This window comes from Carassius gibelio, chromosome B8, assembly GCF_023724105.1.
Source record: "Carassius gibelio isolate Cgi1373 ecotype wild population from Czech Republic chromosome B8, carGib1.2-hapl.c, whole genome shotgun sequence".
NCBI classification, from domain to species: Eukaryota; Metazoa; Chordata; class Actinopteri; order Cypriniformes; family Cyprinidae; genus Carassius; species Carassius gibelio.
In genome coordinates, this window is record NC_068403.1 from 3,720,460 (window position 1) to 3,732,732 (window position 12,273).

The 12,273-nt window shown below is 34.2% G+C and overlaps 1 protein-coding gene across 1 annotated transcript in view; it reads right to left on the minus strand.

Moving 5' to 3' along the window:
• LOC127964233 (homeobox protein cut-like 2) overlaps positions 1-12,273 on the minus strand; it is a 150,086-nt gene that overhangs the window by 45,549 nt on the left and 92,264 nt on the right. The window contains exon 4 of the mRNA XM_052564376.1: positions 4,021-4,099. Coding sequence (XP_052420336.1) covers positions 4,021-4,099 — 79 coding nt within the window. The remainder of the gene's footprint in view (positions 1-4,020; positions 4,100-12,273) is intronic.

Here is a 12,273-nt window from a genome sequence, read left to right on the forward strand (position 1 = left end):
CCTTAAACAAATCCTTAAAACAAGGCTGATCTAAGAAGCAAAATATTTAATTTTAACATTTTCAGAATGCATATTGAATTGATTCTTTTTTTTTTTTTTTTACTATTTGTCTTCTTTCAAACACAAAGTTGTGTTAATTTATGTTTAAAAGAATAAAAAATAATAATTCAACATATATTCTCAGAAAACAAGACTTACCTGATATAATTTATCTTTATGGATGTTTTCGATATTTTATTGGAAAATAAGAAAAATACTGATTAAAAATACATTTTTTTTTCAGGTTGTGCATGTGTGGTTTGCATGTACGTTTTTATTACGTGTTGTTTTGTTGTTTGCACTCTGATAATAAACACAAACCTGCATCAACATGTCTGTGTTTCCTCACATGACTACATGTGCCTTACTGTCCTTTACGGCACCTGGGACGGTTCATTCCTGGGACGGCGGGGGGGTGACCTTGCTCAAAGCCAGAGGAAGGAACAGATGAATAGGTTGCTGCAGACGACAGGCTCACCCTCACAGATGGCAGTATCCATCAGGGGTCGATACAGATGAAAACACAGCTCTCGTCATCCGGACGATTCACGGGGAGGTCAAGCGCCGATTACACACGCATCTGACGCCGGTGGCTTTGGGGGGAAGCTCTGGCTGTCCCCCTTTAGTAGCAAGCTAATCTGAACATGTCCTTGTGTAAACTAAACCAGTCAAAAGCCACCGACGAGGTCAAATGAAGTTATTCACTGGGTCTCTTTATATAAATCAAAGGGATACAAATATTGAGCTAGATTTTGTCACATTTTGTGGCCCTAGATGTCTGAACATGTACTTAAGAAATATTTCCAATTAATTGTTAACATGGTTTGAGTCCATGTATCTGTCAAGTTTAAAGTGACAGATGAATTTGCATTGAAATACTTTGGTGTTATACTAATATACCAAACAATTTAGGGTCAGTATGATTGCTTTGAAATAAATCAATACTTTTATTCAGAAAGGATACATTAAGCTGATCAAAAGTGACAGTACAGACATTTATAATGTTACAAAAGATTTCTATTTCAAATAAATGCTGTTCTTTTGAACTTTCTATTCATCAAAGAATTCCAAAAATTTAAATTTTTTAGCTGTGCATCACAGAAATAAATTACATTTTAAAACATATTCAATTGGAAAACACTTATTTTAAATGGTAATACTATTTAACAATATTACAGTATTTTACGGTCCTTTATTATAGTAAATAAATACTTAAAAATATTAACTTTTGAAATGCAGTTTAAAATGTATTGATTCCCTCAAACATATAAAGTTTTAAACTAGTCACATAACTATAAAAAATCTAACTGTCACAGCTATTTTATTTGCAGATCAAGGAGGCTTTTTAATGTTTGTCTTACTATTCACCAATTCATAAACGCTTCCTGCATTTTGTTTTTATTCTGTAAATGTAGACGAAAGATTCATAAGGGCTCTTTTGCATTTAGTAAATGAAAAATATTGATAGGAGAGCCATAAGTCAAGGATTCATACCAAATACATCTTCAGCGTGAGACACTTTACCTAAAAAAAAAAAAGCATTACTTCTTTATAAGAGTGTGGAACGATATGAAGTGCAAGAGATCAGCTCTTAAAAGTCAGCCTGTTTAATACAAATCTTCTGTCTATATACGCAGCATGAGCCTGTTTTGAAATGCTTAACATAGACAGCACTGCTTGCACAAAACAACTGATTTCATACTGCAATACTTCAATATACATAAATATATATTGCACAAACAAATAGTGGTTAATTTACACTGAGAAATGTTTAGTCGACTCGTTACTTTTCAGCACTGACTTCAGCCATCTCGGACTTATTCACAGAACCCGCTGCAATGCATTCTGGGATTGCCTTCACTCTGAAAGCTAGAATCTGGGTAAAGCAAGTCAGCCTACCTTTTAAACCGGCCGTTTCGACAGAACTGCACCTATGATGCCTGAAAACGCTGTCCCTAGGTTTCGGAGCTTATCTCTCCAGCAGAAGCTTCCATTACCCAGTCAATGAATGTGTAAACAGAGGCATCAGCTTCCTGTGATCTCTGATAGGACGGTCCAGCATCAGGCCCCTGTCCTCTTTCTCTCGTCTCTATTTGTCTGGTTTCTCTCTTATCGCCTCTCCTCTGCTCTACACTCCTCATCAATCCCACGTTTCACTTGTGAGCGTCGGTCAGCCTCCTCCAAGAAGCACATTATAGAGGCCACTTTCTAAACACGGACCATATTACTCACCACCAGATCACAGACTGTGTTTATCTTTTATAGTGTACTGTACCTTTAAGACGTCCATAGCTAAATGACCATCAGGGCAAACCAAGGCACAGTAAAGATGTTTATATGTAAATGTAGATGGTCATATGTTAATGAGCACATGACTAGATAAATATATATAAAAAAGCTAAAATAAATACAAATACACATACAATTTAAATGAAAATTGACAAAATCTGTTTTTTAAATGAGATATCTTATTAAATTTAAAGAAAAATTTGTAATGTGAAAATTCTACAAAAAAAAAAGCTTCCATGAAAATGATAAATGTTGCCAAATGATTTGAAATAAATACTGTAGTTGAAAAAAGACAAGCACTTATGAAATTAATACTAAAGAGAAATAATTAAAAGAAAATAATAAAAAATGATAAAAACACACATAAAATTTCAATGTCACAGGTATAAAATGTATAGTTATATAGTCGACTAAGTGACTAAATCAGTATTGTTGCTGTTAAATAAAAATATTAAATTATAAAATATATATTAGATGTAAAATTTAAACTTAAACTTTTATGAAAATTAGAAATGTTAGCAACAATTTGAAATGGGTTGAAGGAAAAATTACTAAAAGTGACAAAAGCAGATAACATTCAAATGAATATGAAACTGAAAATAAAAAAGTAAAACCATTTTCAAAAAACAATGTGATTAAAATATTTAAATGCACTGGCTCCGCCCCCAGACCTGTACGTCATCTTACATTTCATACAGTTGACAAATATAATGCAATTCAATTCAAGACATTGGTGCAAAAAGGCCCCGTTTGTGTTTTTGTCTCATATTTATATCAGACATCACACAAACTGTTTGAACGAATCACTTACCTGCTGGCATATCTAGTTATTTAATTATTTAATTACATTGTTTTATTTTGTTCTTTAATTATTAAATTAAATTAGAATTAAATCATTTAATAAATTAACTTTAATTAATATTATTTTAATTAATTAAAATACTACTACTACTACTACTTAAAACATTAAACGGACAGTTCACCCAAAAATATAAATTCTGTCATCATTTACTCTCACATCCCTGATGTCATTTAAACCTTTCTTTTGTGGAACATAAAACAAGGTATTTTCAAATACTATAGAATACACTTAAAGAGTCTTTAAGGTATTTTGAAGACTGTTGGTAACAATCTGTTTTGCTAAGCAATGACTTTAATAATTGTATAAACAAATAAAATATTTCTAAAGCTACAATTTGATAATGTATACTCATTTTTTAAACACAAATATCTTTTATATAATAATCTTTTGGGGGAACTTTAACAGTCAAATTTATTTAGCCATTAATTAGATTAATCGAAACATCATGTAATTAATTAGATTATAAATTTGAATTGACTTGCAGCCCTATGATATATATATATATATACACACACATAAGTGGTCATCCAGTAAAAGAGCTTTTGGTTGTAACATCATGATTCGAGTGGTTCTGCTACTTAGATTTACAGTATGTTTTAAATGTACATCATACACTTCAAAAGAGCAAGACATCTTATTTAATGTGAAATGAGACACCTTAAACAGGTTTTTAATTGGCATTAAAATGAATAACATCATGTAAGCTCATCTCTTATAGTTGTGTACGTTATTAATTTCCCTTTGAGTCATGTGAAATGGAGCGGTGAATGTACAGCTTGGTGTCTGTGTGTGTGTGTGTGTGTGATGGTGCAGGCAGGTGTGCAGCTCACCTGGGGCCTCGATCAGCTGTTTATAAATTCCCAGGAACGCAGACTCCGCCTCCTTACTGCGCTGGCTCAACGCAACCACCTGCAGCAGAGAGATGAGCTCATCAATCCAGGACACACTTAAGGGCCACGCAACACATAATAAAACACGCCAGTCAATAATTCTGCTCCATATGTTGATACCGCAGAGATACAAATGAACAGAGCAAAGTTTATTCCAGTACTTAAACTGAGAAAAACATTAGCGTGATCGCTCTTGAGGAAAACTCTGTCTAATAAAGTCACCAGTGCAACAAAGCATTCGATACTCCGACAAATATACCAGAGACTCCACATAATGGCTTCACACTCATCACAACACAAGGGGATGTTTGAATTACATTCTAGTGTTCATCTCATACTACTTCTGCAGTGTGGACCAAGGGCGCAGGATTTAGTAGGGACACTATACTACTTCTTTATTGGTTTTATGCTATTTTGTTCAACCCATTTGCTTTTTTGTTTTTGACTTTCACTCTATTATAGACTAATACAATCAGATACAACAATAATTTCTCAAATATTTATTACAAAATACACTCGTTTAAATGAAACATTCTCTTAACTGGTATGAGACGACTGGATGCTTTTCCTGATTTCCTCTTGAACTGTCACTAACTGAACTGCAGAGGTCAAACTATTGCAAATAGAGTGAATTAAGCTACAAACTCGATTATAATGCAAAGTGTTTCCATCGAACATGTATTTTGAGCTGCAGCTCGTCATATGAAAGCTGCAGTCGATAACTTTTGATGCTCTAGCGGTTAATAAACAGAACTGCTTGCGTCTTGCGGAAGAACATCGTAGCCGGATCTACTTCTCTCTGTTTATGTCTATGAAGAATCACAAAGGTACTGGGTTACTCCGCCGCGGTATCCCCGAAGCAATCTAAAATAGTCCGAATATAAACACTTATTATAGGTGCACCCTAGTGATTCAGGACAAGCTAAAAACACGGTTTGGAAAATTGATTCATGGTGTACTCGCTTATTATATACATTTTTCTACAATTTGAACACAAACAAAGTTACGGACCGCAGCTCTGATTGGTTGTTTTTTACCGGGAGCGATGGAGTTTCTGCAAATGGCAATAGGACACTGGGAGGAGCCAGAGGAGCTTGATTTTTTCACAGATTATCTGTCTCATATTCTACTGTCAGGACATAATGACAGGTTTAACAAATACGTAAAAAATATATTTTTACAAAAGTTACCTACTGCAGCTTTAATGGAGTGATTCACTAGTTAGCACTAAACTGGTTACCTCACCTAAACATGTTCATAGATTTGTGTTGGATGGTATGTTTGGAATGAAAATATTTATATTTTATTTGCAAACATCATAAATTTTCCCCCTTATTTCAGTTAATGTCATAAAACTAGTCAGCTTAGCCAGTAGTGTACAGAGTGTGTGACTCTTTAAGCACACTTTAAAGAATACTGTTTGTTTCCCACAATGCAATGCACTTAAATTGAACTTCAGTGTGAGGAATAAACTGGAAGTAAACTAAACTCTGTGTATATATACATATATACATATATATATACACACACACACACACACACACACAGTATATATAATATTTATAATAATACAAACAATAATACTAAGATTTTAAAATATTAAAAGCTATGAAAAAGTCCTGGTTTTACGTGAAATCTAAACTCAAGGTACAAAAGCTGTTACTGGGGCACTACACTATTGTAGAGTCAATACTGGTACATTAAAGGTACATATTAGTACCTAAAAGGTACAGAAGTCTACCTTTTTATTCTGAGAGTGTATGAAGGCTGTATGTGTGTCTGTGAGACAGAAATGAAGAGTAAATGCTGCTGAGGGCTCTGGGTCTGTGCTGGACTACTGTGCACAATGAAGCCGGGTCAGATTCACCCAGAACCTCCACTAACCCGACCCGTCACCCCTGCTATTCTCCTCTCCACAGGGGACTCAAACCAATTACGGATTCATTAAGGAAGAGCGGGAGCAGAATGGGCCGCCACCTGGCCCCATAGAGAGGGCACCTGTGCCTGTGGATATGTGGGTTACAGCTCCAAAGACCACACAGAAGAGCTCCAAAGCAACAGCGTTCCACTCCAGCCGTCATTGAGACTCTGCTGCGCACTGGAGGGAAGGTTACTGCTCGAACCGGCCGGCCAGGCCCCTGACGGGACGCTCGCTGCCCATGTGAAATACGAGCAGACAGGCCTGCGGGTGAAGGGTACGATGCCAGTTTTGTGACAGGAGAAGAGACTCAACACAAATCGAATGCAAAATCCTGCATATTTAAATCAAAAGAGTCAAACCTTTTGTACTGAAGTGAATCAAAGTGTGGCATGTAAAGAAAGGTTAATTGCTGCAGTTGAATACTGCATACTGTAAAGTATACATGAGTAAAAAAGTGTCAAGAACTGATCTTGGTTATGGTTATATACATAAAAAAAGGATATTGAAATGCAAAAATCATTAAGATATTAAGTAAAGATTATGCTGTATGTAATATGCATTGCTAAGAACTTCATCTGAACAACTTTAAAAAAAAATTCTCAATATTTAGATTTTTTTGCACCATCAGATTCCAGTATCTCAGCCAAATATTGTCCAATCCTAACGAACCATACATCAGTAGAAATCTTATTTATTCAGCTTTCAGGTGATTTATAGATCTAAATTTAAAAAAATTGACACTTAATTTTCAGTTCACCCAAAAATGAAAATTATGTCATTAATTACTCACCCTCATGTCGTTTCAAAGCCGTTAGACCTTCGCTCATCTTCCAAACACTAATCAAGATATTTTCAATTGAATCTGGAGCTGTCTGACCCTGCATAGACAGGAACTCAACTGAAATGTTCCCAAGTCCAGAAATTAGCAAGAATTAATCCATGTGACATCAGTGGTCCATCCACAGTAATATAAAACATGCATTTTTGACCAGATTCAATCGAAAATATTTTAATTAGTGTTCCGAATTTAATTAGTGTTGTGCTGCATGCAACAAACATTGCAAATCGAAGTTGATATGGCATATACTGCTATATGCTATCCCCTACCACTATGTTGCATTTAATTCCATAAAATAAAAATAGTTTACTCTTTTAATCCAATTTTATCTGAAGTCAGATTGAATGAGTTAAGCAAATGTTTAAAAGGTGAAGTGCATTGCACTGTGGCTTGTAGTGTTCTGTGTGTGCGTGTGCAGTTGCATACGGCACATTTAGTCAAATGTAGTAGTAAAATTTGCATTCTGCACACATTATAAACACTGCATACTACTTTCTTTGAAAACAGTAGGCAGCATGGCATTCTGAACCCGCTCAATAAGCATCATGTCGTCTGAAGTGGTGTGTGTGCCGTACGTTCAGCCTCCGCTGCCTGGAGTTCATGCAGAATAGAGCAGCGCTACAGGAATCAATACTGATACAATAGTCTCCCGCACTCGCCGTCTAAAAGCAATTGTGTTTCTCTCTTTTTTCCCTTTTTTCTCTCTCTCTTTTTTCTAAGACATGACATTCAGTTGCTCCATCAGCACTGGAGCTCACATACAACAAACACAAACCAATAAATGTAAGAGAGCGAGTGCGACGCCCGCTGTGATGTTAAACAAGTCAGAGCATCTGCAGACGGGATTGGTTTAATTAGTGCTGCTTCTTAACCACAATCTACCTATTGAAGACAGATTATGCCTCAACTTTAAAGCTCAAGTCTGTCAATTTCACCTGGTATTGTGATTTTCTGAACACTCCCTTATCTCCCATTGGTCAGACAAAGAGATAGTCCCGCCCCCACACTCATGCCATTGGTGGAGTCAGAAGTTGATATGTCAGGTTGCTTAAAACCATCAGATCAATGTTTTAATAGTAGTCAAACTACCAACGACCGACAGTGATATTTAAACAATTTAAGAAAACAGATTTCAAAAACAACTGCTAGTAAATTTCACAAATAACTGCAAAGACAAATAACAAGACACAAACAAAAATGTTAGGAAAAAAAACAGTGTGCACTGAACAAAATTGTAAAGGAATGTCAAATAACACTGAAATAAATGAGACATTTTGAAGTAAAGTATAAAAGTGTTTTCCTAAAAAACACACTCCAATAATCTTGATTTACAACTTCAAAAAAAAATTTTTTTTAACAGTGTCACTAATATTTTTCATTATTCTGAATCTTATTAAAAAATACACTTATTTATTTCTAAACATTTTCCCCCTAGAGCATGCATTTGCAGTCAGGACTGGAAACATGAATGAATTGCGCACAGACTGTCTCACATATGGCCAGATAATCACCAAAAGATAAATCCCTCTAATTCTGCAAGAGACAACAACCATTTCCTTATGAATTTACACAAGATGAAGAGCCATTTCAGCTTCCATTTTTCAAGGCTATAATGACTTATTAGACAAAAGCATCATCACTATGACGGTCACCATCATCATCCTCATCACACTTCACACTGTAACATTTTGAGAGAAGAGAAGATACAGATTACCTCCAACATCACACCATTAACCGGTCCTAACTCCTACACACACACACACACACACACACACACACACACACACACACACACTCATGTTAGTATGCATGCGACAGCTCCACGTCACTAATCCAGCATCCATCACTCCTGAGACAATCTTAAATCCAGACAACATTCGATGGCACTGTTATATGCTGCATAAAATCATACTGAATATAAATTCACACACACATAACAGCAATATTAAAGCACTCATTTCATGAGAAATCCCATTTGATCTTTTGAAATACAAGTTTTATAAAAAATTCTGCCATCATTTACTAATGCTAATGTCTTTCCAAACTCTCAGTTGAAACTGTATAACCGTAGTTATAGAAATCTTATTTAATAGTATTTGAAATGCATAAAATGCTTTAAAAATTAGCCTCAGAATGACATTCCACCGCAAAATGTTATTGAACTACAGTAAGTATATAATTTGAGATGGAACAGACATTTATTGCTTATGAAAACGGTTCAGAAAAATGAGTTCTACTAATAAATATTCAGTCTCTTCTGCTCACCAAGCCTGCATTTATGTTTAAAAATACAACAGAAACCTGAATATTGCGGAATATTATTACTATTTTAAATAACTATTTTTCTATGCGAATATATTTAAAAATGTCATTTATTCCTGTGATGCACAGCTGTATTTTCAACATCATTCCTCCAGTCTTCAGTGTCACATGATCTTCAGAAATCATTATAATCGGCTGATTTGATGCTCAAGAAACATTTCTGATTATTATCAATGTTGAAAACAGTTGTGTGTTCATATCTTTGAGGAAATTAGAATATTTGATGGATCGGAAATTCAAACATTTAATTACAAAATAAATAATTTGTAAAATTATAAATGTCTTTACCGTCACTCAATCAATTTCTGTCAAACATTGTATCCAAACATTTGAACAGTATTGTATAAATGGATATTAGTGGACAAATTAAACCTGTAGGAAAGGGAAAGTGTGTTTTAAGAGAGTTCACAAGGCCAGAAGTGTCCACATTGAAACAGCCATGTTCATAATTCAGAGAAAAGTTTATAGTCATTTCTTCTTCTAGTTTGTAAAAGCAGACCTCAGCACTGCATGTCTTCTGTTCCTTTATAATTACAGCTTCAAAGCGCCGAGAACTTCAGGATACTTAAGTCCCAAAACTTAAAGCAGCGATCTGCCAAATTTCAAAGGTATAATTTAGTTTTTACATAAAACACACTCCAGCATTCACTGACAAATTTCTCATTTGCACAAATGAGGAGAAAAAAAATAAAAAATCAAACGCTCGACTGCCAAAAGCATCTGTGGTTGGAGCCTATAATTAATTTGAAAACAGAAACTCTGATTAATTTTTAGAATCTGTGAATGTTTTTTCACATACGTACGACTTGTGTGAGTGGGTCAAGAGGAGCACAAAGACATCAAGAAAAGTCAGCGTAAAAGATCGAAAACGTGACAAAAAGAGCGTGAGTAAGAAATGAAGGCAGAGAGACTTCAATAAAGACTAGCAATTAGCAATTACACACTCATCAATTACAATTATCACAACTGGTGATTATGCAATTAGCAGTGAATCATCACTTTTAGCCCTGATGGCTGAACGTTTAGGATGTGCTACAGAAAGAGTTTGGGTGCACGAGAACAAAGAGTCAGATTGAGTGACTTCATTCACAATTACTAGAATGCTAATCAGCATCAGTGTGGATGCAAATAAGAGGAGAGCTCACTCAAAAATAACATTTTGCCATCATTTACTCAACCTTGTGTCATTCCAAATCTGTATGCAGTTTTTTTTTTGTGGAAGACAAAAGGAAAAGTATAAATGTAAAGTGTTCCTGTGGCTCAGTGGTAGAGCACTGTGTTAGCAGCACAAAAGGTTGTGGGTTAGATTCCCAAAGGTAAGTCGCTTTGGATAAAAGCGTCTACTAAATGCATCAATTTAATTTATTTTAAATGTTAAGTAACAAACGAAATGTGTCTTCTCTGTATCACTCCAAATCAGCGTAATGCCATTTACAAGAATATGAGCTGGACACAGGCAGTGTATGCATGTATAGAAGAGAAAATAACCAAGAGACAAACTGTTGAATAAAGTCGTCATTTTAATTTTATTCGCGTAAAAAAATTACTATTCTGATGATGCTTTTCATACTTTTCTGGACAGTCACAAGCCTCCCGGTTTTCATTCAAAATATCTTTAATTGAGTTCTGAAGTCAATTGATTGAGTGATTGATGACAAAATGTTCATTTTGTGGTGGAGTATCCCTTTAATCAACAAAAGTAAGATCATCTTGATTCTGACAATAACGGTGCAGATGGGTAAGACAAACAATGAGTTATCCAGCGTCATACTGGAGTGAATCTGGCTACAGAGTTTGGGAGCGACTCTTAGGCACAGAGAGAAATGAGCAACTGAAGTCCTGACACATATCCAGTCCCCACGTCAATTCCAATCAGCAGCCTGTGTCACTCACTCACACACACACACACACACACACACACACACGGTGACAGTACCAGCGCTGTATACTGCACTACAGTCTCCCAAACCTCTGGGGGTAAATCAAATCAAATGTAAATGTAAAACAAATGAACGGGGCTGTACAATTAATCAAAATGAAACAGAAATCATGACATAACTTTAACAGTGTTTTCAGCATCTCAAAGTGGCTCAGTTCACAGTAAATGCTGCTTCTCATCAGCTACATCTCTGTGTGCACTGTGAGTTTAATGTGCAGCTTGGTTTACTGTACTTTATACATTTACATAATTAACAACACTTCTGTTTACAGAAGTATACAGAATTTCACAAGTATTCCCTGAAAATAAACATTTGAAATGGAAGAATTTAAGACATAAATTATGGTAATTTGAAGTATACATTATATTAATCAAATATTCTTTTTTAATTTTAAAGTACAACTTACAAATATAATATATTTTTGTCTTTACATTTACATTTTAATAATTAATTGTATAAATTAATTTTATACATAATTACAATTCATTTTATAAATAATTACAATTAATTTGATAAATGATTACAATTAATTATTTATAAAATAATTATATAATTCTAAGGTTTAAACACTTACAAATACTGGTAACTTGTTTACAGTATAACAAAAAAAATTAAATATTAATATTTTTACAATTTATTTTAAAGTATTGTAATTTGCAATATATTTTTATCTTAATTTTTATAATTTATAGACCGGTAACTGTTTATAAAATATATGAAATAATTAAGATTTAAAACAACTGAAAGTAAAGAATTTAAGACTTTATTTTACAGTACAACTGTAATTTACAACAGTGATATATTTGGGTCTTAATTTTATACTTATTACATAATTATAAATAAAGACCCTTAAATTAGTTAGTTGGTTTCTAAAAAAGCAATATGGGAAAATTTTTATATGAGATGAAATGTCGTATTTAGGGATGCACCGAAATGAAAATTCTTGGCCGAAACCGAAAACCGAAAAAGTGAAAACCAAGGCCGAAAACCGAAACCGAAACACCGAAAGAAAATATGCCAATTATTAGTACCGTTGCATTTATTGCTATGACCGTGTACTAACTTTACTAAAATTAAGACATTGCAATTGCATAAATTAATATTAAAGTTTCAAAAATAATTACAATTACATAACTTATTTAAAAAAAAAAACATAAAAATACATAATTACA